General features: G+C 39.3%; 1 protein-coding gene across 7 annotated transcripts in view; it reads left to right on the top strand.

The window, feature by feature from the left end:
- The window catches only part of ESRP1 (epithelial splicing regulatory protein 1), a 58,682-nt gene that overhangs the window by 14,026 nt on the left and 18,781 nt on the right, over window positions 1–25,875 (top strand). For 4 of the 7 annotated variants that reach the window (XM_027561514.1, XM_027561520.1, XM_027561519.1 and 1 more), the window contains exons 5-13: window positions 5,237–5,335; window positions 5,483–5,537; window positions 6,784–6,894; window positions 7,018–7,150; window positions 7,259–7,301; window positions 9,351–9,652; window positions 12,933–13,151; window positions 15,572–15,770; window positions 18,861–19,029. In XM_027561514.1, the coding sequence (XP_027417315.1) occupies window positions 5,237–5,335; window positions 5,483–5,537; window positions 6,784–6,894; window positions 7,018–7,150; window positions 7,259–7,301; window positions 9,351–9,652; window positions 12,933–13,151; window positions 15,572–15,770; window positions 18,861–19,029 (1,330 nt within the window). The remainder of the gene's footprint in view (window positions 1–5,236; window positions 5,336–5,482; window positions 5,538–6,783; window positions 6,895–7,017; window positions 7,151–7,258; window positions 7,302–9,350; window positions 9,653–12,932; window positions 13,152–15,571; window positions 15,771–18,860; window positions 19,030–25,875) is intronic. The other 3 variants (XM_027561521.1, XM_027561515.1, XM_027561517.1) reach the window with 2 other exon arrangements.

Genomic DNA, 25,875 nt, shown 5'->3' with positions numbered 1-25,875 from the left:
ACAGGATCATGACCCCTGCTAGAGAATTTAGTCACTTAGTCCTCTTTTCTGTTTGTTGGTTTTCAAACTTTAAATTTTTAATTTCGTATTGGAGCATAGCCTATCAGCAGTGTTGTGGTAGTTTCAGGTTAACAATGAAGGGACTCAGCCATACGTATACATGTCATATATGCATTTAGAAAGCTTCTCACAAACTGTTGCTCAAAACAAATTAAACAGAGCTGCTTATCTCGGGGCGGCGAATTGCATACACATAGTCAAGTCAGAACTGTATGATAATTTCAGCTCCATCACCTGCCAGCTGGAAAACTTGAGTGAGTTACAGAACTGCTCTCCATCCTACTTTCGTCATCTGTTTGGTTTCACTGTTATCCACCTGGCAGGGGTACTGCAAACGTATAGGAGGAAATAGTGTTTGGCACAAAATGGTGTTTAATAAATATCACCATTTATGTCAGTAGAATCTTAGAAGTTAACAGGTGCTGTGGTAGATGGAAAGAGATCAGAGGAAAGGAAACCTGTGCTTAGGAAATGCAAAGTAGAGTTGACGAGAGTCATATTAATATTGTATAGAAATAGTATCTAATCAACTCAGATTGATGGTTGTGACCTCGAGCAGTTAAAGGAGGCTTTGGGGCTGAGTGGGAGTGACCCATGGTCTAATTTGGTTAAAGGATTATGAAGATAAGAGGATTTTATAGGGGAGTTACCTGAGCAAAGGTGAGAAGGCTTATGCCTCTTGTCATTTACAGAAGAGAAAAAACTAGTTTGAGTGGAACATACTCTCCCCATCCAATTCCTTCAAAGTTTAATTTCCCCCCAAAATTCTGTTTTGGGATAGAAAGTTACAATGTGGCAAATATTTCTGCAGCATTCTCTATTTTTGGCAATTTTATTTTTCCAAATCAGAAGTTAGCAATCCTATTCACTCGAGGGCTAGAGAGGCCATGTTTTAGATTTTGGAGGCCACATACAATCTCTTCTCATTGTTTCTTTACAATCCCTTTAAAAACAGGAAAGCCATACTTTTCTCTGGGCTGCCCCAAAATTGAGTGAGGGTCAAGGGCTGCCTTTTGCTGTGTTTTCATCCATGTTCCTTAAGGTATAGGGTGTGTGTCTGTGTGTCTCTGCTGATCGGAGTTTTGCCACAGCATCTACCTGCCTTATGCAGTGTTTCCTTGGTCACATATCTTCAAACTTTCTGTCCAGTTATGATCTCCTACATATAAAACTTTTCTCTGAATCAGTAGTAAGGGGTTAAGTTGCCACTCTTTGGAGCTGTTAGCTTTTAATGATGTTTTTCAACTGGGGCTAGATTTTGCCCACCTGGGGACACTTGGCAAAAATCTGGAGACTTCTGGGCGGGGGGAGACATTTTTAATTGTTAAAACTGGGAGTAGGTAGAGGTTGGCATGGTACTAAAAATCCTATAGTACCCAAGACACCATCCCCACTCCCAACAAAGATTTATCTGCCCTACATACCACTGATGCTGAGGTTGAGAAACCCTGCCTTTATGGTGGATGGCATTGGTCTGTTTCTTGGATATGCTTCTCTTTACTTCATTGTAGGCCCTTACAAGAGGGAAAGTGTTATAAGAATTGCAGGGTTCCAGACAATTGGTGGCATAGTTTACATGATACATTATGGCTAGTCACAGCTCTTATTTCTTAGTTCTGTAAAGGCTCTTCAAGTCCCTCCCATCTCCCCAGAAAACTTAGGGCAGTTGTCTTCCTAAATCATCTTCATCCTTTGGCTCCAGTTTTTCTGTCCTGTCATTACATTCTTTGAAAATGACCCAGAATTAATACATACAGTACAGTTTGCCAATGATGATCATTTTTTTAAAAGCTTATTTTGCATTGGGGCGTAGACAAACAATGTTGTGATAGCCCCAGGTAGCAGGGAAGGGACTCGGCCACACACATACATGGATCCATTCTCCCCCAAACTGCCCTCCCATCCAGGCTTCCACGTAACATGGAGCAGAGTTCCCTATGCTATACAGTAGGCCCTTGTTGGTTATCCGTTTTAAATATAGCAGTGTGTCCAGGCAACTGTAAGTTCATTCTCTAAGTGTGCGAGTCTTTCTGTTTTATAAGTTCATTTGTATCATTTCTTTTTAGATTCTGTATATAAGGGATGTCATCCGTAGTTCTCCTTCTCTTACTTCATTCAGTATGACAGTCTCTAGGCCCCTCCACGTTGCTGCAAATGGCATTACTTCATTCTTTTAGTGGTCGAGGGATATTCCACGGTATAAATGTGCCACATCCTCTTTGTCCATTCCTCTGTTAAGGAGCATTTAGGCCGCTTCCAGGCTATCAGGTTGCTATTGTCAGCAGTGCTCCAGTGAACGTTGGGGTGCATGTATCCTTTCAGATCATGTTTTTCCTCAAATATACGTGCTCAGCGCTTCAACAGAGCACACACAAGCACGTTCTGTTTGGGGGCTTCCCAGGTGGCGCTAGTGGTAAAGAACCCGCCTGCCAATGCAGGAAACGGACTCGGGTTTGATCCCTGGGTCGGGGAGCTCCCCTGGAGAAGAGAATGGCAACCCACTCCAGTATTCTCGCCTGGAGAATCCCATGGACAGAGGAGCCTGGTAGGCTACAGTCCATAGGGTCACACAGAGTCAGACGCAACTGAAGCGACTCAGTACGCACAAGCACGAACATAGGGCCAAGAGTGGGATTGCAGGGTCATGTGGTAGCACTGTTTCTTAGTTTTTTTTTTTTTAAGGAATCTCCCTACTGTTCTCCATAGTGGCTGCATCAATTTATATTCCCACCAACAGTGTAGGAGGGTCCTTCTCTCCACACCCTCTCCAGCATTTATTGTTTCTGGATTTTTTGATGATACCCATTCTGGCTGGTGTGAGGTGATATCTCATTGTGGTTTTGTAGTTTTGATTCACATTTCTGTGAAACATTAGTGATGTTGAAGATCTTTTCGTGTGTCTCGGCCATCTGTATGTGTCCTTTGGCAAAATGTCTATTTAGGTCTTCTGCCCATTTGTTGATTGACTTGTTTGTTTTGATGTTGTTAAGCATCATGAGCTGTTTGTAAATTTTGGAAACCAGTCTGTTGACAGTCATATCATTTGCAAATTTTCTCTCCCAGTCTGTGGGTTGCCTTTTTGTTTTGTTGTTTCCTTTGCTGTGCAGAAGCTTTTGAGTTGAAGTAGGTCCCATTTCTTTACTTTTGTTTTTATTTCCATTATTCTGGTAGATGGGTCGAAAAATGATACTGCTGCAGTTTATGTCAGAAAGTGTTCTGCCAATGTTTTCCTCTTAAGAGTTTTATTGTGTCTGGTCTTATATTTAGGTCGTTAATCCATTTGGGGCTTCTTTTTGTGTATGGTGTTAAAGAATAATCTAATTTCATTTTTTTACAAGTAGTTGTCCAGTTTTCCCAGCACCATCTGTTGGAGAGACTGTTTCCAACATCGTGTAGTCTCGCCTCCTTTGTCATAGATTGACCAAGGACAATCATTTTAATGACCCCGGTCAGAGGTCATTACTCGGTTGCTTGAACATCTCCTGGGGATTGATTTTCTAATCCCTCAGTGGGCAGCACATTTATTTCATCACTCGGTGATTAATGTAAAGGGTGAGGCTACAGGGGGAATGCAGAAATTATCTACCATTTTAGCTTGATTATCCTATGAGTATACAAATAGGCATCTGATGAGTTCAGATGTTTTTTTAGTCATAAATGTGACCCTCTCAAAGTGTCCTTATCATGGGTTATGAAAGTTGGTCACCTAAAATCAGGGAGCTTCAAGTATTAAATGCCTGCTTTGTGTCCTCAGCTTGTTTTATCTCATTTAATTTTCACAAAAGTCCAGGAAGGTAAAGGTGATCACAGCTTTGGCTTTACAAATGGCATGAAGTTTAGTGGGGTTAAGTAATTTGCCAAGGAACATATGGTTGCCTTTCTACATGTAGTATTTTTAACTACAGAGAAATATAACTGGTGAGAGACAACAGAAAAATGAATTTGCCTAGTGTGGGGAAAAGCAATGCAATGTCTTTACTGGAGAAGGGAAAGAGGAAGCTGATGGGAATGAAATAAAAAAGGATGTTGAATTGAGAATAGAAAAGAATATTACCCATTCAGAAGACTGACTATGATTCTTGGTGGGAAAGACATCTCTGAGTTGTTTTTACATTGTATCCTCTTTGTTCACAGTTAAATGGCACCTACTTTTATTAATATTTGTCTTCATTTTTTACCCATATTACAAAATACCAGTCAGAAAACATTTTTATAAAACACTTTAACAACCACCACACAGATGGCTGTTTTCATTTTAAACGTGAGAAAAGGTAGTCCTATAGTATTATTTGTTGTGTGCATTGTACTACACTATAAAGCTTGTAACAGTGAATTCATGACAAAGTGACTATAGCCCTGAAACTTGAAAATAAAAGAAACGAACCATTTTAATGACTGTTGGCTTTCTAAGGTAACTATTTTGACAAAGTCACATGCTTTAGACTGCAAATTCATAAAACCTGGCAGAAACCTCTTTTGGTTGCATTTTCAACACAGCTTGAGCCATGCATTTCCTAAAAGCCGTGTTTCCTGGCTTATCCAGACAGTGTACTCATTTGATCAGAAGTCACATTGGTCACTGTTGGCCCTGAGTACTTGAGTTGTTTCTACACATCTACTCTGAAAAGACAAGCATTTGTTGCCATCTAAGATAGCTGTGTTGTGGGACTCCAAAAATCTTGTAAAAAGGAGTTCAGGATAAAAATAGTATCAGAGATACAATGTTGTCAGTAATCTGAAAAGTTTTTGAACATTAGGCTTAAAGCCATTCAATACCTTGTGATTTTGGTAGATGTAACTATATCTTTAGGTCAGCATGGTTGTTGCCGGTATGTGCTGTAAAGGTAAGGTAGGGATTCTGTTAATTTCACTGTATACTTCATGGTTTGACAGTAAAGTGTTCATTATTCATGCATTCGCTACCCCTCAATAAACATTTTATTCCTGGTATTATTCCTCAGGACAGAATTGATTTGGCCATCTTAGTCCAAAGGGGCAATTGGATACTTCAGGAACTGTGGGTGAAGTCCAGACTGATGGGAAGCAACTATTCTGAGATTTCAAAGAATTTTCAATCCAGATGCATTTTACGTCTTGGCTCCATGACAGTTTAATTTGGGGTTAAAAGCAAGCTCATTTTACCTCCCCAAAAGATTTCCTTAACTGAATTTCCCAGGTTTAAATTTTGAGAAGAATAGTTCAGCCTCCCGGTATGGAGCATCTCAAGTTGAAGATATGGGAAATATAATCTTAGCAATGATTTCAGACCCTTATAGTAAGTATTGGTGTTAAAACAATGGGGACCTAGAATCTGATCCCATCCACTTTCTGTCACCTGTGCTTCTGAGACATGTTCTGCCCCACCCACGCACTCATAGCTTTCTCTCCAGCTTAACGGATGACTTGTATGTTCTCATTTTAGATCACAGGTTTTCAGATCCAGAGAGAGTAAATTACAAATTTGAAAGTGGCACTTGGTAAGTACTTGCATACTACTCCATTGGAGTCTTTCAATGTGTTTGTATTCATATTGTGGTTTTAACTCCCCTTATATTTTAGTGACTTTACTGACCCTTTTGGCTATCCATTTTCTACTATTACGTCATTCATTAAAGGAGATTGTGATTTAAAGTGTGCTTGGATGTTGGGATTAACATTTAATGAAATATTTGTATCCTTAGTCACTATGACCTTAGGGACCTCTTGTGTTCCTATCTGTGATTTTGATTTTAGCCTCTCTGAACTGTCCATCCTCACTGGAAAATTTCCAAGGGGGAAAAATCACAGGGCTTAAAAGAGTTCACAAGGTTTTTACTGAGATAATTTTAAGTATGTTCTATCAGCTCCTACTTTAAAGCACAGGAAATAATTGGGGAGAAGTATGAAATGGTGGCATCTTTGTTTGTGATCACAGGTAGACCTATTTGTACATCACTGCACTGGCTTGCATGAGATTACTTGGTGCCTGAAGTGAGCAGAAACTTCTGACATCTTTGCCCATTAGAGAGACACTGAGGCCTATTTAGTTGTGGGAAAAGTGACTCATTAAGAAAATGTCCTCAAAGTACTGAAAATAAAAATATGGGAGGAATAGAACATCAAAAGATGTCAAAATATAGAACAGGTGATTTACAAATGACTCATTAAGGTATGGGAACTCCCAAGCATTTTCATAAACACTCTGATGCCTCCCTGTTTGATAGGGGAGATATTTTAATGGCAGGCTTCTGACCACGTGCACGCATTACTGATGTGGGTTAATTACCAGCTTTATGGGAATCTTAAGTTTTTGTGGTCAAGCTGGATCTAAACCCCACTGGTGTACTGGCCAGATGAGAGAATGGATTTAAACCTATGCTTCTCAGCTCTAGGAAGTTACAGGCCATCAGGGTGTTGGGAGGATTGTTCTTCCTCTGAATTGATCTCGGGTTCTTGTGAGAACAAGGAAGCAGCAACTTAGCTGATAGGTGGTTTGCTGGGTGAGCAGGCCGTGCTGAACTTGCATAGGCAGTTGCCTTTGTGAAGTTACCCACCTAAAGAATACTTTGAACTATATACCCAGAGAATTTTTGAAGTTATGAAGTACAGTGAGCAGATGACAAGTCTGTCTGAACTCCAAATGAAGAATAGCTCAAGTGCAGATAGGCCAGTTGTCTTAGGAGGGGTAGTAGGTCAGACTGCCTAGTGTTAATCATGTGAGCTGAAGTTCTGCTTGATCCACAGCAGCAAGATGGAACTTATTGATGACAACACAGTAGTCAGGGCACGAGGTTTACCATGGCAGTCTTCGGATCAAGATATTGCAAGATTCTTCAAAGGACTCAATATTGCCAAGTTGGTTTTCCTTAATCTCTATTTGACTTAACAGTCCCAAGGGGATAAATAGATGTTGTGTCATTTTCCTCCTCACTGTTATTTTTTTTCCCCCATTGTTTTCTGTTCGGTTATTTTTCAAAGGGGCGGTGCAGCACTGTGTCTGAATGCCCAGGGTCGGAGGAACGGAGAAGCCCTGGTTAGGTTTGTGAGCGAGGAGCACAGAGACCTAGCTCTGCAGAGACACAAGCACCACATGGGGAGCCGGTACATCGAGGTACGTGCTCAGCCTGACAGGTGATGCCTGACAAGCCTGGCGTCTTGAACGAGTGTGCACATCAGAAGGCTCAGAAACTGCATTTCATTTCCTTTTATCTTTCCTTAGGTTTACAAAGCAACAGGTGAAGATTTTCTTAAAATTGCTGGTGGTGAGTACCTTTTCATACAATGTGGCTGTGTTGAGAAGGATCTAAAATTTTGCTTATATACCAAAGGCAGATAAATATAATCGTGAATGTTTTTTTACTCCCAATGAAACATGGGAGTTGACTTTTATTCTTTTGATAGAAGGAAGAAATATCCAATAGTATCAGGTAGTGTACTGTGTAACACTTGTCCTAAGGCTTAAGTCAACCAAATGTAGTTAAATCGCAATTAAACATACTTATACAAAGGCCAAAGGGTACATGTAAAGTCATGTACAAAGGGAAAGAGTAGTTCATGAAAGAAATTAAATAGTCTGAAAACTTTCAAACAGCCATAACGGCTGTACCCGAATACCTGGAATTGTTGCATATCTGCTTCTAATTTTTTTCTCAACTTCATAACTCATCAGTGGCGAGGAACATGGTAGCTTTCTGGCTTCTAGTATTTTAGAATATCTGATGTTTGAAGTAACATGGTCAAAAAGAAGTAGGAATAGGAAGTCTTTATCTAATTCTGGAGTGATTTGTAACTGTAAAACCTAAAAATAATAGTTACATAAAAAGTGTCAACTGTGGTTTGTCCAACAGATGTTTTTCTTTGCTCATATTGCTTTAATCTCCTTTCTCCTTTTAGTATATTATGAATATTTTCTTAAATATCTCAGTGTTCCTCAGTGCTCATTGCCGGGCTTCCCAGGTGGCGCTAGTGGTAAAGAATCCACCTGCCAATAAGGAGAGGCACAAGATAAGGGGTTGATCCCTGGGTCAGGAAGATCCCCTGGAGAAGGAAATGGCAACCGACTGCAGTATTCTTGCCCAGAAAATCTCATGGACAGAGGAGCCTGGTGGGCTACAGTCCATGGGGTCACAAAGAGTTGGACACGACTTAGCACGCACATGGAATTATATTTACCATAATTTTTTATGAAAACAATCGTATTGGAAACAAGCTCCCATTGCCCAACTTTTCACTCTATAAGTATGTTGCAGTGAATATGTTTGTATCTCTGTATGTGCCACTCATTAGGATAAATTCCTAAAAATGGGATAACTAGATCAAAGAATATGGACATCTTAAGGGTTTTTGACACATTTGCCAAAATATGCTAAGGTGGCTTTCACTTAAATACAGAGAACTTTTATACCCTTTCATTATAATTTTATTATTTATCCCTGATAAAAATCTTTACAACTGTAAAACTTGTAGTAACAACATTCTGTTAATACAATTTGCTGATATATATCTTGCACTTATTTCTTGAAATAAACCAAGGCTTCCAAATTAAAAACTTCAAGTTTAATAGGGTTTCCAGTGTTTGATATTCATTGGGGATAAAGTATATTTGGAAGTCCTGACGATAAAGCTATGGTCCTGAGGTTCCATAGTAGGTAACATTGTACATCGCAGGTGGCAAAGTTGACTGAGTGTTTATTTGAGTATTTGCTACAAGGCAGCATTGTACAAAATGCTTCATGTTCAGCAGAGTATTGATAAATGTTGAAACTAGCTGCCATATGTGTTCATTATCCTCTCTACTTGAGTATGTTTGGACCTTTCCTAATAAGTAATTAGGAAAACAATAACAAAAATCACTAAATGCTTTGTATGTAATCACTTATTCTCATAATTTATGAGGTAGGTAATTTTACTCCCATTTTACAGATGAGCAAACTGAGGTACAGAGATTAAACTTGACTGAGGTCACAGCCTGGAAAATGATAAAGCCACAGTTGTACCCAGGCATTCTAGCTTCAGAGTCTGTGCCCTTAACCACCATGACTAGTTACTTCTTCAAGAATATGATTGTTGGTCCATGATTTAACTGCTACTTTCCTCAATTAAAAGAGGCAGTTTTTGAAAAGGGTGGAGGGGAAAGTTTCAAATTAATTGGAAGCTAGTTCTGATTCCTGGAATGTTACTATGAATTCTTTGGGTAGTGCAGGTCTTAATTATAAATTCAGGACATTGCCAAAGATTTCATCATTTTAATTTTGGTGAAGTTGATGTCTTTAACCGTTTGTCCCTGTGCTTCCTGCTGTTTGTGTTCCCAGGTACATCCAATGAGGTGGCCCAGTTTCTCTCCAAGGAAAACCAAGTCATTGTCCGCATGCGGGGGCTCCCCTTCACGGCCACGGCTGATGAAGTGGTGGCCTTCTTTGGACAGCATTGCCCCATCACTGGGGGGAAGGAAGGCATCCTCTTTGTTACCTACCCGGATGGTAGGCCCACAGGGGATGCTTTTGTCCTCTTTGCTTGCGAGGAATACGCACAGAACGCACTGAGGAAGCATAAAGACTTGTTGGGTAAAAGATACATCGAACTCTTCAGGAGCACAGCAGCTGAAGTTCAGCAGGTTGGTGGCTTTGCCTTATTTCTATCCTCTTTTTGTTTGATTTATTTTTTAACTGAAATATGGTTCATTTGCAATGTTTTAGGTATATAGCAAAGCAATTCAGTTATATATATATATTCTTTTTCAGATTTTTTCCATTATAAGGTATTACAAGACATTGAATATAATTTCTATTCATTATTTCGGATCCTACATTATTTGGTGTGCTAAAATAAAACTTGGAAATAAAATTTGGAAATTACAGAAAGTAAAAGCACATGAAAAAAGTCTTATTCTGTAACTAAATGAGAGCTACTATTATCTTAATATACACACAAAAAAATCCAGTCTTTAATTCTATGTCTAACAGCAGCATATAATTCATTTAGGAAGTCTATTGTGCCAGGGTTTTTTTTTTTCCTATCATTAGAAATTTCTAGGTAGACATGCTAATAAAACGGTCAGTTTCTGATTGATTTCTTTAGAACTGGATATAGGGAAATAAGGTTTTAATGTCTTGCCAAATTTATTTCCCAAAAGGCTTGATCACTTTCTTGCTGCTGGGAGAGTGCAAAGTGTCCTTTTGTCCTGCTGCTGTTTATCCCTTTCAGAATTGAGCACTCTTTTTGAGACACGGACGGAGCAGTCAATTCCTGAAAACATGCCAAGATCTGAGCATAAAACCGTCTCTAGGGTCTCAAGCCTTTCAGCTGTTCTTCTTGACTTACAAGCTGATCATTTCACTTCAGGGGTCAGTTAGCTTTGCACCTGAGATCATGTAGACTGTTTCACATGGCTCTTCAACTTATTCTACTTGATTCGATTGTAGGATATAGTCATTTCAGTGATTTTCTTTGGTCTTTTTTGCAAGCAGTTCAGACACTGACTCTACCGTTATTTCAGTGAGTTCCTAAAATGATTTTGTCTAGCTTCGCAAAGCCCATTGTAATGATTTAAAATAATTCTTCAAAGTTAAATAGAACCATCATCTGCTAGAATATCAGACTGATTTTTGTGCTCAAATAAATGTAAGCGAAATGTTAAATTTACTCTGTGTTCTATTGTACTGGTGCTCTTGAATCTTAAACTATGAGCATACTTGTAGTATAATCAATTGTACTTATTGAAAGTGAGTATCATAAATTCTGAATCTCTAAAATATGCTGAGCATGTTCAAGGCTTAAAACATCCTGCCCAAACTAGAGGGCGGGGGGTGAAATTTTTATTTTAGATCTTTAATTCAAAAGAACTGTTTCATGGAAATCATCCCCTAGAATGTATTACCCCAGAGCCTTGGCTGCTGTTGCTGCTACTGCTGCTAAGTCACTTCAGTCGTGTCCGACTCTGTGCGACCCCATAGATGGCAGCCCACCAGGCTCCCCCGTCCCTGGGATTCTCCAGGCAAGAACACTGGAGTGGGTTACCATTTCCTTCTCCAATGCATGAAAGTGAAAAGGGAAAGTGAAGTCGCTCAGTCGTGTCTGACCCTCAATGACCCCATGAACTGCAGCCCACCAGGCTCCTCCATCCATGGGATTTTCCAGGCAAGAGTACTGGAGTGGGGTGCCGCTGTCTTCTCCAGCTACTGTTTGTTTATTGGCTTGGATGTAGAGTGTGCTATCTCTATGACTTTGCCATAGGTGGTTTTGAGTGTAGTGGGAAGTTTTCTCTTTCCTGCCTCCCATCTCTAATAATTTATTTTAATATGTACTGAAGTAGTCTTAGACTTTCTGCTTTCTTTGTTACTAATAATCACTTAGGAACTTTTTACTCACCTTCTATTTGGCAGGTACTGTAGGTGCTAGACCATTTCCTGTCCCAAGTTTGTTTATAACCACATTTGTTTTCTATTCATGGTCTTCCCCCTAATGTTTGTACTGTGTCTGGATTGTTTGTATATTTTCTTAAAGTCTTGCTTTCTCTTTGGCTGTGTTGTGTTTACTTTTTATTATTGTCACCTCTTATTCACCTAGCAATTGGACAGGCTGTGAGTGAGGAAGTTAGGGCAGTCTGGGGGGAGTTCATGGATTGTCTTATATTTTTAGTTATGAGCTGGTAACTAGTTGGGCTTCTCTCATAGCTCAGTCGGTAAAGAATCTGCCTGCAATGCAGGAGACCTGGGTTCAATTCCTGGGTTGGGAAGATCCCCTGGAGAAGGAAATGGCAACCCACTCCAGTATTCTTGCCTGGAGAATCCCATGGACAGAGGAGCCTGGTGGGCTACAGTCCATGGGGTCCCAAGAGTCAGACATGACTTAGCGAATAGACCACCACCGCATGAGCTGATAAAGGCTACAGTGGTAAATGGCTCAGAAATCTTGGGGATTCCACACATGGCATTTAGGCATACGCTAAACTACAACAAAAGTAGACAACAACCTTGTAACATGAGTTTTGCCTGGGAGCAATTCTTTCTCCATTCCAAAATGTACCTGACCTCTCATCCATTCTCAAGAGAGCTGAATTCCATGAATTTAAAAGATAGGATCCTCTCTTTTGCCACTGTCTCGAATTCATATGGAAATTGATTTTTTATTTTCACTAATAGATTTTTTTTTCAGGTTTATGTTATCCAGGCATTCTGCTTTACATATCATTATAAATGTGACATATTTTAATGCAATTGAGTCACTATTTGACCTGTGGTTCCTTTACTGGGTCGTTTTCTTTATAGTCTTGGGTTTGGAGGTGGAATGTGAAGATAATATTGACAGCACTATTTAATGAAATGAAATCTAGTGGGTTGTCCATAAGTCCACATTTTAACAATATGTCCTGAAAAGCAGCAGACTTGAGTACTTTCTCAAAGCAGATAGTGATGCATTTGTCTGTGGGAGAGGATGAGGGTGGGATGATTTGGGAGAATGGCATTGAAACATGTATATTATCATATGTGAAACTAATCGCCAGTCCAGGTTCGATGCATGATACAGGGTGCTCAGGGCTGGTGCACTGAGATGACCCAGGAGGGTTGGTATGAGGAGGGAGGGGGAAAAAAAAAGTCCTTAATCTAAGTTCATTGTGTTGTGTGTGGCATATACCTCAGAATGCCTCTAACAAAAGTGGGCTCACAATCTCCCAGCTGAAAACCATGAACGACTTTCTCTATGAGTGCTTCTCAAACTTTACTATGCTGGTTGATCACCTGGGGATCTTGTTAAACTGCAGACCCATACGGACCAGGTTGGGGTGGAGCTGAGAGGATGCATTTCTAGCCATTCCCCAGGGACGCCAGCCCTGGCCTGCAGGCAGCATTGCAGTAGCAAAGCTCTAAATGACTTCTGTTTTGCTTTGAGCACAGGTGCTGAATCGATTCTCCTCGGCTCCTCTCATTCCACTTCCAACCCCTCCCATTATTCCAGTACTACCTCAGCAGTTTGTGCCCCCTACAAACATTAGAGACTGTATACGCCTTCGAGGTCTTCCCTATGCAGCCACAATTGAGGATATCCTTGACTTCCTGGGGGAGTTTTCCACCGATATCCGAACTCATGGGGTCCACATGGTATTGAACCACCAGGTAAGAAAATCACTTACTGGAAAACTGATTTGCTGCTTCTTATTAAAGACACTCTTCAGTAAACAAGTAACAATTGTTCATCTGTTTGTATAGTAAGTTTTGCAGGAAAAATTTAACTATAAATGCAAGAGATCTTTTAAGATGAGCTCCAGAAAGAATGCTGGAGTTGGTACAGTAATTCAGATTCAGCTCTGATTTCATTATCACATACGTCCACCAAGTCATCAATAGCATCAGGTCGGAGAAAAAGACGTTATCAGCATTTTTACTACTGCAACTACTGAATTCTGCTGGAGTGAGAAAGCAATCATAGACAACATTTAAAAGCAATGAACATGTCTGTGCTCCCAAGTATTTTGTATCCATAGATGATTTATAAATGGCTTATTTCATGTAGCTATCAAATCACATTTAGTAGAGTGCAAACTCAGAAAGAACTTGTGTCTATACCACTTGGAACAGTATGTGATCATAAAAGACATTCAAATGTATTAGTGTATTTGCATGTGTGCTAAGTCATTTCAGTTGTGTCCAACTCTTTGCAACCCACCCAACTTCAGCCCGCCAAGCTCCTATGTCCATGGGATTCTCCAGTCAAGAACACTGGAGCGAGTTGCCATGCCCTCCTCCAGGGGATCTTCCCGAGCCAGGGGTCAAACCTGCGTCTCTTACGTCTCCTGCTTTGGCAGGCGGGTCTTTACCATTGGCGCCATAGTTGTTGAGAATCCTCTGTGGAAAATCTAGCCAGATTCGTATAGTATGCAATATATATTCTAAGAGTATTAAAAATAGGTCTCGGCTTGGTATCTCTTGCTCTTTAAATAAAATTAATTATATTAGTTGCTGGGCAATTTGCCAGTATATTGTGTTATCATACAGAACTCTAAATACCCATATAGCATGTAATTCTAATGAACGTTTTGGAACTGTTTATTAAAAAGCCAAGTTGTATTAATTTTTGAAAATATGTTTTCTGTGCATTATAGTCTGAATATAGGTTTGTATTAGAAATACTCACTTTTTCTAAACTGCTAGTTTCCCACTTTCTGTTTTCTTATGAAGATGGGTCACATTCATAGCCATAGTCCTGTCTCACTGGAAAGTGCATGCCACTGGGTATAGGGAACCAGAAGATACTGAGTCCCTTGTTAATGCGCCACACTAACACGTGCTCACTCTCACGTCACTTTTGAGCTATGTAACTTTTTATCCAACTAGGACTCCTTTCAGCATGTTTCTCTGATGGGAGGCCTTTTGAATCAAATTCCCCACAATTCAGCATCACCAGAGAATTGTTTGGGTTCTGAGTCACCATTTCTAGTAATCTAGGGGCTGTTGTTACTCTTTGATTAATAACCGTGGACAGATTGGCCTCTCATTGACCCTTGTGACCTACTGTGATTGCACCTGGGAGAAGTGCTTCTTTGATGATGGACAAGCTCTTAGCTGCCTCGAAGATGTTAGTTTTCCATCTTGGACTGGGTTTCCCTGGTGTCCTTAATTTCCCTGGTATGGTAACTCTGATGGTAACTTGCATGGTAATCATTTGCCATAACTAGTCCCTTAGAGACTTTAAAGAAACCCATAAAATAAAAAAAGGAGTCTTATAAGCCAGTTGTATCTTTCTTTCTCTGCCATAAAATGTCTATGCTAAATAAGACTAAGGCATTCTGGTCCTGTGTCGCAGAGATCCACCAGCTTTGTTTTAAATAGGATTTTTAGCAAGCTGTTAGTAACAGAGGAAATGTCTGTAAATACCTGTTGGCCAAGGTTTAAAATGGAGATCCAAAGGAAGAGGTGAGAGAAGGGCTCCCGCGCAGTGCTGGTGCTCCAGCTCTGGCCACCCTTCGCCATGCTCTGCAACCCCAGCTCCTCCCCTTCTTCCTGTCTACAGGCCACACCCCAATCTAGGCAGGCTTCAGGGAGGAGGAAAAGGGATGTTACAGGTCAGTGAGGGACAGACTTGAGAGCCCATAGAGAACACTGGTTTGTTCATTTTCATGTAGGAGGATGGGTAAGGCTCTAATACTGGTTCTGTTACTAGCTTTTCTCAGTTGAGTGAGATTTAATCAGATTTTTCAGAAAGGGAAAAACCCAGTGTACAATCCTATAGTTTGAAACCGCAGTCACAAGGAGACCCTTTCAAAAACCCATAAATCTAATTCTAGTTGATAAAAACCCAAAAAGGATCACTTTCAGCTATGAGCTCTCAAAACTTATTTCTTCAAGGTTTTGTGGGCAATTCTGTTGATTAGGTGATGAAACATAAGTCAGGTTTCAGTAGATCTTACTGTCACCCAGATTTTGTGGCTAAAATGTCTGTACCATGGGTGATTGTCACTGTGCATGTTTTGTAAGCAACCACTTCCTTGTTGAAGGAGACAGTCTCCTTTTGTTTTTATTCTTCCTTACGCGCTCAGGGCCGCCCGTCAGGAGATGCCTTTATCCAGATGAAGTCTGCGGACAGAGCATTTATGGCTGCACAGAAGTGTCATAAAAAAACCATGAAGGACAGATATGTTGAAGTCTTTCAGTGTTCAGCTGAGGAGATGAACTTTGTGTTAATGGGGGGCACTTTAAATCGAAATGGCTTATCCCCACCGCCATGTAAGTTACCATGTAAGTTTTTCTTGGGTCTTGGCGCTATTCTACGCTGTATGCTGGTAGGTGCTTAAGCTGCTTTCATAACTTTCTGTGCCCCTGGTTCTTTCTAAGGCAGGTGAGGTGGTTACATAAGGCTTTCCCATCTGGAATCGGTAGTATCTGGTAATCATTTAAGACCTTGGTTGTGGACACCCATAATTAGAGATGCTACATATACCTCCTTTCAAATTATATTCTTGCTTTTCCAGTGATAAGCACTTGATTTCTGAAGCTTAGTGTGCTCAAGATAAGCACTGACTCTGGGAGGCAACCTGGCTATGTAGATATTTTAATACGCATTTAAAGGTAAAATAAATATAACAGATCCTTTTTGTTTTTTTCCCGCAACATATTGTGGGTTTTGTTTTTTTTTTTTAAAGCAAAGGGTGATTTGATGCCCATTTTGAATTTTTAATTTTTTGAGCATTAAGTATTTTGGGGGAAAGATAACCTGAAGAGCATCTCTCTTGCTCTCCGGGATATCTGGAATGAGCAGCTTAGTAAAAACTAAAATGCGTAAATGAATTAGCCAAAGTTACCATTGGATCACAGGATCAGTGCTTAAATCAGGCCGTGCTGTTGCTCACTGGCACCTGGGTGCAAGCCATCTGGAATCCTGTCTGAGAGGAATAAGCCCTTTAGCATGGAGACCAACTTCCGGTTCACGACTAAGGAACCTTTGGGGATCTGATGTTCAAAACTTGAATTTCCTGACAAAGTTTTCAGTTTTGAATAAGACTTTTTCTTAGGAAGTATGTTGGGTATGTTTAAAGAATGTAGCATTCAAAGTATAGTCCAAAGATAACTAAGAAAGTGAACTGGATGGTGTGCTTGATTCCAATAAAATGTGGAGTGTTAAGACATCACTTTCTAGTAAAGAGGAATCCATACCAATAAACCTATTTGATAAACTATTTTTCATAGAACGTTTGGTAGGGCTTAATCCTTTATTGCCCTTGGAATTCCTAAATGCTAATATTCCATTTATCTGCTGCTTGCTGTTGGTGAATATCTAAGAATTGATCACTAATGACTATAAAGTTTAAAACATTCTTATTGGGCTGAAGTGGATATCTTAATGCAATCTGTTGTGTGTTTCCTGTCCATAAACCACTGATAATATCAGTAACTTTTACAGTTTCCTTTATTGCTAATCTATCAAGCATTGTAAGATAAGGGAAATTCTCCATCATTTATAACCCCAGTTCTTTTACTGTGATACATTTTTACTTCTCTCTTCCTAGTGGAAAAAATGGTCATTACAGGCTTCATAAGACTTGCATTTCTCTTTCCCCCATCACAAACCCTAAAATAATAATTTTTCAAAATTTAAATGCATTTTTACATAAAAACTTACTTCCATATTTTTACTACCTTCTAAAGATTTTAATTAAAATTCAGCTGTTTGTCATTTTAGTGGAAGAGTTTGCTACTTTAAAAAAATTAGAACCAATTTTTGCATCTCTTATGCTTGTTCTGGTGGTTGAGTCGCTTAGTCATGTCCGACTCTTGCGACCTGTTGGACTGTAGCCTGCTAGGCTCCTGTGTCCGTGGAAGTTCTCCAGGCAAGAGTACTGGAGTGGGTTGCCATTTCTCTCTCCAGGGATGCCTGTTCTACTACACTTATTTTTTTCTGCCAACTCACTTTAGATGACCCTCGCTTTATGACTTAGGCATCTCAGGTCTGTTTGCCCTTTCTCTGGACTTTTTAGGCCAGGGCTCATAATTTTAAAATTATCTACACACTAGGTATCTAACATGTAACAGTTTTTGATGGATATGAAGGAGGCACCCCAAAATTGAATATGAGATCAATATGTTAGTCTTGGGTTTTTGGTTTGTTTGGAGGGGTTGGGGTTTTTTGGTTTTGTTTGTTTGTTTTTGGCTGCACTGCTTGGCTTGTGGGATCTCAGTTCCCCAGCCAGGGACTGACCCAGGCCACAGCAGTGAAAGCCCAGAATACTAACCACTAGGCCCCCAGGACACTCTCAGGTCTCGGATTTGTGTACCCTTATTCAGCTAACTTACTCATCTCCATAGACATACAGAAACCTCTAAGAAGAGCCAAAGACAGTAGAGATTTTCATGTGAAAAGTTATCCATTGGGCCTCAGCTGTTTGCAAAATATATTAGGTGATCCTAGGTTTGCAAAGTGAAGTCAGGGACCCCACATTCAGGCCACCGCTCGGTTATCTCTGCTGTTGGGTGCAGATGTCCTGGAGAGTGGTGCTCATCCCATACATTAAAGCTGGGGACCAGCAAGTGGTCTGACTTAAGTGAGTTGCTGTCTTCAAAGACTTTGCATAGCCAGAAGACAAAAAATCCAGTCCTTTCTAATCTAATCTGAATCCACTTTTCATCAGCTGCCTCTCAGGAAGACTTACACATATTATTTCTTCAGGGTTCTTTTTCAAGGAATCTGACTTTTTTTCTTTTTTTTTGCACTGGTCTGAAGATGTCAATTAGTTTTGAAAACCTATCTTCTGGGTGCCTCGAAGTGTGCACAATACAGAGATAATCTGCTTGTTTTAGGTCACTTTGCTCTGTCACAGTCTATGCTTTGGCATAGCACACGGTCCTGATGAATAGTATTTTACCCTGACTGTCCTCATGCTGTGCTGTAGAGTCGAATTCTCTCCATACTGGCAGTATAGCTCTCAAAAGGGAAAAAAAAAGAAAGCTTTTAGTTTGAAGCTACACGAGATGTCAGTCTGTCCCATGTTTCTTTCCTCAAAGAGTGAGTTTGTGGTTTCTTGCACTTAGGAGCAGGGTTAAAAAAAAAAAAAAATGTGTCATGAAATTTTGAGAAGACTTAAAAGTCCACTTGGAACTGTTTTTTTTCCCCCAAATTTCAAGCTAAGAACCATTCTTTAGGTAGATGGAGTGTGTGAGATTTGAGATTGCTCCTACATATTATCTATGTAATCAAAAGGCAGTTGCTTGGGATGGTATGCAGAACTGGTCTCTTTCTTTCAAATGTGTGTATGGAAGGGCGACCTCATGGCCTCAGTGCTTCCATGTGTCGATATCACTAATATATCTCAAGGTCTCTCTCTGTTTGTTTAGGCCTGTCCCCTCCCTCCTACACATTTCCAGCTCCCGCAGCAGTTATTCCTACTGAAGCTGCCATTTACCAGCCCTCAGTGCTCCTGAACCCGCGAGCGCTGCAGCCCTCCACAGCGTACTACCCCGCGGGCACCCAGCTCTTCATGAACTACACGGCGTACTACCCCAGGTAAGGCTCACAGGAACAAAGGACTCCTTTGACAGCCGCCGCCTGAGTCCACAAAAGAATGTTGCCCGCTACATGGAAGGTTAGCATGGCAGGCTCCAGTTTCTGGTCATACATATCTCTGTCCAAGAAGGTTGTTTCAAGACAACCAGAATGTTTATTTTTTTATCCATGTCTTATTGACAGTATAGTCTTTTAGATTACTTATGTATACAACTTTCCCTTTTTCCTTTTGTTTTAGGGCTGTTCGTGAGTTAGCCCAGTAATCATTATAAAAGAGTGACAGTATCAAGTGAATGAATTACAAAACGAGAAAATCTGTGGTGAGGGCAGTTCATTTTTAAGAATTCATGTCAGCCCAAAATAGATGAAAGCTGTTTTAAATTTTGTAGGGCTTGTATTCTTTCCCCTCTAAGTCTTTACTAACAAGTCCAGAATGAGATTTTTCAGTACTTTCTTGGACTCAACATATTTTAAATCTGATTGCTTTTAGTTGTTCTCAATTTCTTGGAGGCAACAGGATATAATGGAGAGAGTTCGTCAGTCTCATCTCTTCTTCTACCCGCAGCAGTTCTCTTAACCTTTCTGGTTCTTAAACAGTGATGGGATCAGCCATGTTTCTGGAGTCCCTGAGTCCCTCCCAGGTCTGATTGCCTGTGATTCTAACTTGGATATAGAATGTCCTCTCAGTCTCAATCTTTTCAAAAAAAATTTTTTTTAAGTCTTGTGTTTAGTTACTAACCAGTTCACTTTATTAAAATAAAAATTTTACTTTGGCACAAGCAATATTGCTCACATTTTTTCCTAAGGTACATAAGGGCCTTGTTTTTGCCTTCTCAAGCTATTTAAAATAGATGCGTTGAATACATCCACCAATGTACCTGGGAGGTTTTGGCCTGGAACTTACCTGTCTGATCTCTAGAGTTATGTCACACTGTGGCTTTTTATTTTTGTTGCTTGTTTATTTGGCTGGGGAATTTCGTTGGCCTTGTGGCATGGCTTTCGGGATCTTAGTTTCCCGACTAGGGATCAAACCTGAGTCCCCTGCAGTGGGGTGTGGCGTCCTAGCCTCTGGGCCACCAGGGGATTCCCTGTCCCGCTGTATTTCCGTGCCCTCTCCATCTACGGTTTCCTCAGAGGGAGCAAGAACATTGAGATCTTGGTAGCATTGAAGCTTGCAGCCAATAAATGTACTTTTTTAGGAATTTTAAAAACTTTCATTCTTGTTTTTAAATGGAAAATATTGAAAATTTTCTTTATTGGGGAAGAACAGGGAGAAAGCCATGATAATCATCAGCTGACCATCTGGAAAATTTGAAAAGGCCCAGAAGCATGAGCAGTTGTTCTTGGTTGAGTACTGTGTCAGGCACCCACTCCAGTCCCAATCTGTCAGCTTCTCTGGAGCCTGTGACAGGCACTTGCTGGTAGCGGCTCTGGTTATAAGAAAGATCTTGGTCTTCCTTTCTCGTGCCATCAGAATGCCAGGAGTGGGGTGCTCTGTGCCCCTGGGTGTCGGGGGCACTTTCTTGTGCCTGTAATACACTTGGAGAGCCTCCAATTCCATCATTGCCTTGCTCTCTGGACACTGTTAAAAGAAGGAATCTCTTAGAAATAGTTTCCATCATAGTGAGTTGGGAGCGTAAGTCTGGAACTGAAGCCCCAAAGGCAAGAGAAACTGATTTATGGCTTAATAGTTCCTGTAATTTTTTTCTACTAGTAGTTTTAAAGTTTGTAATGTCCTCCTTAGTAAGTCTAAGAGGATAGAAGTAGTGAGTAAAAGTAGATTCAGATTTTACATGACTCTAAGTCCAAAAGTAACCTCAGTTATCAATTTGAGAACATACACATCTGTGTGCTTGTAAATAATGTGACATGCTAACATATGTTTGGTTGGTTTTTTTCAACTTGCCAGTATGTCACTGACTTCTTGCCTGAGGAATATCTGCAAATTTACCTCACTCTTGTAACTTCCCATAACTAACAAGTTACTTCCCATTCGTGTAACTTTCTAAGAATGAAAATATGTCATAATTTTAAAATTCCTGTATTTTTATAGACATCTAATTGTATCTTTCTCTATTAAACCTCATACTGATCGTTAAATACTTCTTGGGAACAATTTCACAAAAGTGGGATTTTTAAATCATGCTTGTGTGTTGTATTTAAATTAATATTTCCAAATAACTCCTAGTATGTTTCATTATTTGAATTTTCATGTCCCTCATTCTAGGAAATTATATACACAAACAAAGTGTTCAAACATTGGAATGTTCTGTTAACCAGACTTAAAGTCTGATATAATCTAAAAAAATATTCCAAAAGCCATCAAATATTTCATAGTTTTGGGAGAACGCCACTAATTTCTAACCTCACATGACTGTAAGGCATTTGAGACTCTGTAATATAAATGTTGAAAGCATATTTTGGCTTATTTACTGATGTGTAGGAAAATGGGAGATAGTATACTTCAGGCTAAAACAGGATATTAAATCGGAAGCTCTGGAGTTTGTCTCTTTTCAAATTAGAAATAAATTTAAATTCCCTCCACTTAAAAAAAAATACTTTATTGAAGTATAGTTGATTTACAGTGTTGTTTATCTCTGCTGTACGACAAAGTGATTAGTTATACACATTTTCTTTTTCTTGTTCTTTTCCATTATGGTTTATCATAGGATGTTGTCCCTCCACTTTTTAAATGAAAGCTGTCTGTCTGACTTCAAATTAATGCCATATGTTCATTACTTTAAGATGCTAACATATTTTGCAAACTTTTAAAAGCAGGCCCCTCAGAAAATGATACTGATTTTTACCTGTTTTTAATTAATTTATCTGGGCAAGCTGTTATTCAGTACCTCTGTGTGCAACACATTTGGAATATTAGGGTTAATAAAATATGAACTCTTTCTGCCATAGGGTAGCTAACAGAATTCATCCCTGTGCAAAGTCAGTGACTTCAAAGGGCTCCTTCTGCTAGAGGGCATTTGTTCTTATTTTATGTCCTCCTACTTGGTGTATCTTCCAGTGGGTATTGCTCTGAGAATATACTGATAGCATCTCTCACTGTAAGGATTTGGATTACTTGAGGAACATGTAAGGAAAAGAGCAATGAACCAGTTAATTGCTTTTTGTTTAACTAGATGAGTTTTTAGCAGTCTAAATGTGTGGCTGTGACAGCAGCATTTTGAAGAGCTAGTGAAATTAAAACAAGTGGTTCTGTTTGCTGCTTAAGAACATTGGTTTTTTCTTTCTCCACTTGAAAGAAGGTTTCAGGTACCCGGTATGCCAGAGCTTAGCCTAGGATACAAGAGAAGTGTTGATGCCCACCCTGCTTATCACTCAAAACTTCTCTCCCATTACACCTTTTCTCTCCTATTACATAAAGTCCTACCTTTTGTTCTGACCTCTCATTTTTCTTAGAAAAGAATATTCTCTTTTGCATCAGAGCTATAAGCACAGGTAAGAAACATGCTAGATCTTCAGCTAAATTTCATATAATTTAAAGAAAGATGGATTAACATAAATGTCTTGTGTATATCCATTGCCTCACCTTTTGTAGGACATATAACTAATAACATATTCACTTTGAACCAAAGTAGAGGGCAAGGGGGTGGTTGACATTTTTAATGAGGGATGCTTTATTTGTATGCCCACAAGAAAGGGTGGGGTTGGATGAGGGATCCTTTTATTTTGGGGGATAACCCATTATGTGAAATCAGCTCCTTTCTAGCCAAGCATTAAATACTAATAGTGAAACATTCTACAGTGCTTGGTTTGTCATGTCATTTTTGTATTCTCTCCTGAAATTCTTTGTACTTGAACCGAAAGAATACCAACCCTCTGAGAGATGCCTGCATTTGCTGTTTTGAAAAACTTGGCTTTCTTGTTCCAGTCTCCTTTGTTTTACTGAGATAAATGTAGGTTCACACGCCATGTAACAAACAGTACAGAGGCCTTCCATATACACCTGAACTTGTTTAGTCACTAAGTTGTGTCCGACTCTTCGTGACCCCATGGACTGTAGCCCACCAGGCTCCTCTGTCCATGGATTTCTCAGGAAAGAACACTGGAATGAATTGCCATTTCCTTCTCCAGGGGATCTTCCTGACCCAGGGACTGAGCCATGTCTCCTGCTTGGCAGGAAGATTCTTCTCCACTGAGCCACTGGGGAAGCCAGATTTACTTGCTGAAAGCTTTCTGATAGGACCAAGAAAAAGAAAGAATTCTTGTTTTAAAAATGTCTTTTTATTTTATAACAAATACTTAGTGTCACAAATGCAAGCTGGAACTCAGCGTGCAATAAAATGACACTGGAATGTTGGAAAATGTGATATTCACGCAATATCAGGCAATGCAATAATAAAGAAGCACCAGATAATTTGCTGGTGGAAACAGCTTTGTTTTTCTTTCCCAATTTGAATGTCATTTCTAAATGACATAAGCAAGAACTGTTGTGGGCCATAGAGTATACTGTCAGTGCCTGAGAATTCAGTGTAGTTTCATGGAAGAAATAGTTGTTTACCAAAGACCTTATATAATGAGTAACTCAGGGAATTTAAAATATACTTAAAATTCTTAACTTCAAGGAAAAAACTTTACTCAAAACACTTAATTGATTTCAATATATAAAGTTTTTTTCCCCGATTCTTTTTCTTAAAAATGTTATTTTCAAGCATAGCTTTTAAAAAACCTATGACAGAAATTTTCAAACAAGTAATTTGGGAATATATCTATTACTCAATATTTTGCCAATCTGGTGTCATCATATTGAGGACATTTTAAAGCACAGAAACCCAGACATCATTTCTTTCACGTGTCGCTGTTTATGTGCCCCGTGTATCTCTAAGCGCCTTATTCTTAAGTGTTAATGCTGTTGTTGCACTCATGCTCAGCTGTGTTCGACTCTTCTCAACCCTGTGGACTACAGCCCGTCAGGCTCCTCTGTCCATGAGATTCTCCAGGCAAGAATCCTGGAGTAGGTTGCATTTCCTACTCCAGGGATCTTCCTGACTCAGGGATTGAACCCATATCTCGTGTCTCCTGCGTTGGCAGGCGGATTCTTCATTACTGTGCCACCTGAGAAGCCCTTAAGTATAGATAACTTTAGTTAAAGCAGATGAACTTAACTAGAATACATATGCCTATCTTGATAAACAAAATAAGCCTCTTTTGCCTCCCCTGCCCTATGTAAGCATTTCCTTGGTATATATTTATTGCACTGAAGTAGGGTTAAAGGAAAAACTGACATTTGTCTATGAATTTATTTAATAGAGTATTGACTTTTTATTTCATTGAAGTTCAAAATAAACCATAATAACCACAAAACTAGAATGGAATTGCTTCTCTAGACAGGGTGTGATTTGGGGGGAAAGAAGGTGGTGGAGTCCTCCTGCTTGCCTTTTATTGTGCCTTTCAATGTTGTCCTCAGTTCCTATTCAAAAATAAGACAAAAGTGCATTAAAAAAACAAAAACCCAAAAGTAGTTTCCAAAATAATAGCTTTTGTAAATGTGCCTCTCTGGAAATTGTTGTAACATAGCATGGATCACAGTGTGTTTTGCTTGCTTCTTCAGCGACAGCTTTTCCTCAGAATACTACTTTTTAAACTGTCGTTCTCAAAATATGTAAGATCAGTTATCATTCTATGCTTTAAATCAAGCAAAAAGATTACTTTTAAAATAATTTCTGGTGTTGGATGTAGTTTTCAAATGTAAAATGAAGCTTTGTGGGGACAATTCTTGTTTTGAGTAAGAAGTCTGTAACTTTACCATGTGTTTGGAACATATTATGATAAATGTAGTAGGGGGTTTAAATTTTTGTAATCTTTAACGTAATTGGAGTAAATTTAAGTTTAGCTACCAAACAATTTGACAGTACCTAAAGTTGCTTACTATTTTGGTGAAATAGATTCTCAAAAGATTTCTTTATTCCTTCCAAAGTGTTTTTATATTTGTTGGTTACTTAAACTTTCTCCAGGAGGTAGATGCACTTGGAAAGAGACTTGTAGCCTTTAAGAAGAGCTAACAGAAATGGAGGATCCGTGTGTACTGCCCAGTCCATCTACATGAGTTTTTTTTTTTTTTTTAACATGAGTATTAAGCTCAAAAGAATGTTGCAAAGTCAGCCTTCTTGAGACTGTTCACTTCAGATGAACAAGTTAGTTCAGAAATTTCCAAATGAAAATTGATTCCAGCCTTTATACTTGCTAGGATTAAAACGTTGTTTCTCCAGTCACTTTCCAAATATAGGGTCTTTATGTCACTAAGCGCATTCATAACTGTTAAACAAGACTCAGTGTGGTAATTTTGCAAGGAAGTAGAAACCAGATTTCTTTTTGTAAGACTCCTCAGGATGTTTTCTGTGTTAATGTGTTGATGTATTGTGACTCATTCAGAGGAGAGTATATTCTCTTCTCTAATTTTCTTTTCCCTTAACCTCTTTCTCTAATAAGGTAGGTAATGCTTTTGATCTCTGTCCTCTAGAGAAATATGACGAGTCATCACATTGTTTTGTCATGCTATAACTGCTTCTACTTTGGAATGCTATCCGTGTTGCCAATGTTTAGTAATTTGTAATTGTTAAATGAAAGAGTATTGTATTATGAGAACTGTTTTCAAAAGAGTATATAGTTTTCTTGGTTGTTAGACACCTTGGCCTTCACTGTTTTCATATATCTTTCCCTGTGCTGAAAAAGAATTTGCAGTGATGTATTAGGATACAGAGTATTTGAAAAAAAAATTGTGATATAAATTAAGACTTGATTAAAAATATAAGATAGGAAATGTTTGATAGTCTGGCAATTAAATTAATCTTAGGCGATTAATATTGGCATAACAATCATGGGCTTTGGGCA

This window comes from Bos indicus x Bos taurus, chromosome 14 (genome assembly GCF_003369695.1).
Source record: "Bos indicus x Bos taurus breed Angus x Brahman F1 hybrid chromosome 14, Bos_hybrid_MaternalHap_v2.0, whole genome shotgun sequence".
Lineage (NCBI taxonomy): Eukaryota > Metazoa > Chordata > Mammalia > Artiodactyla > Bovidae > Bos > Bos indicus x Bos taurus.
Note: the sequence above shows the minus strand (reverse complement) of the source record. Positions and strands in the feature narration are given on the sequence as shown.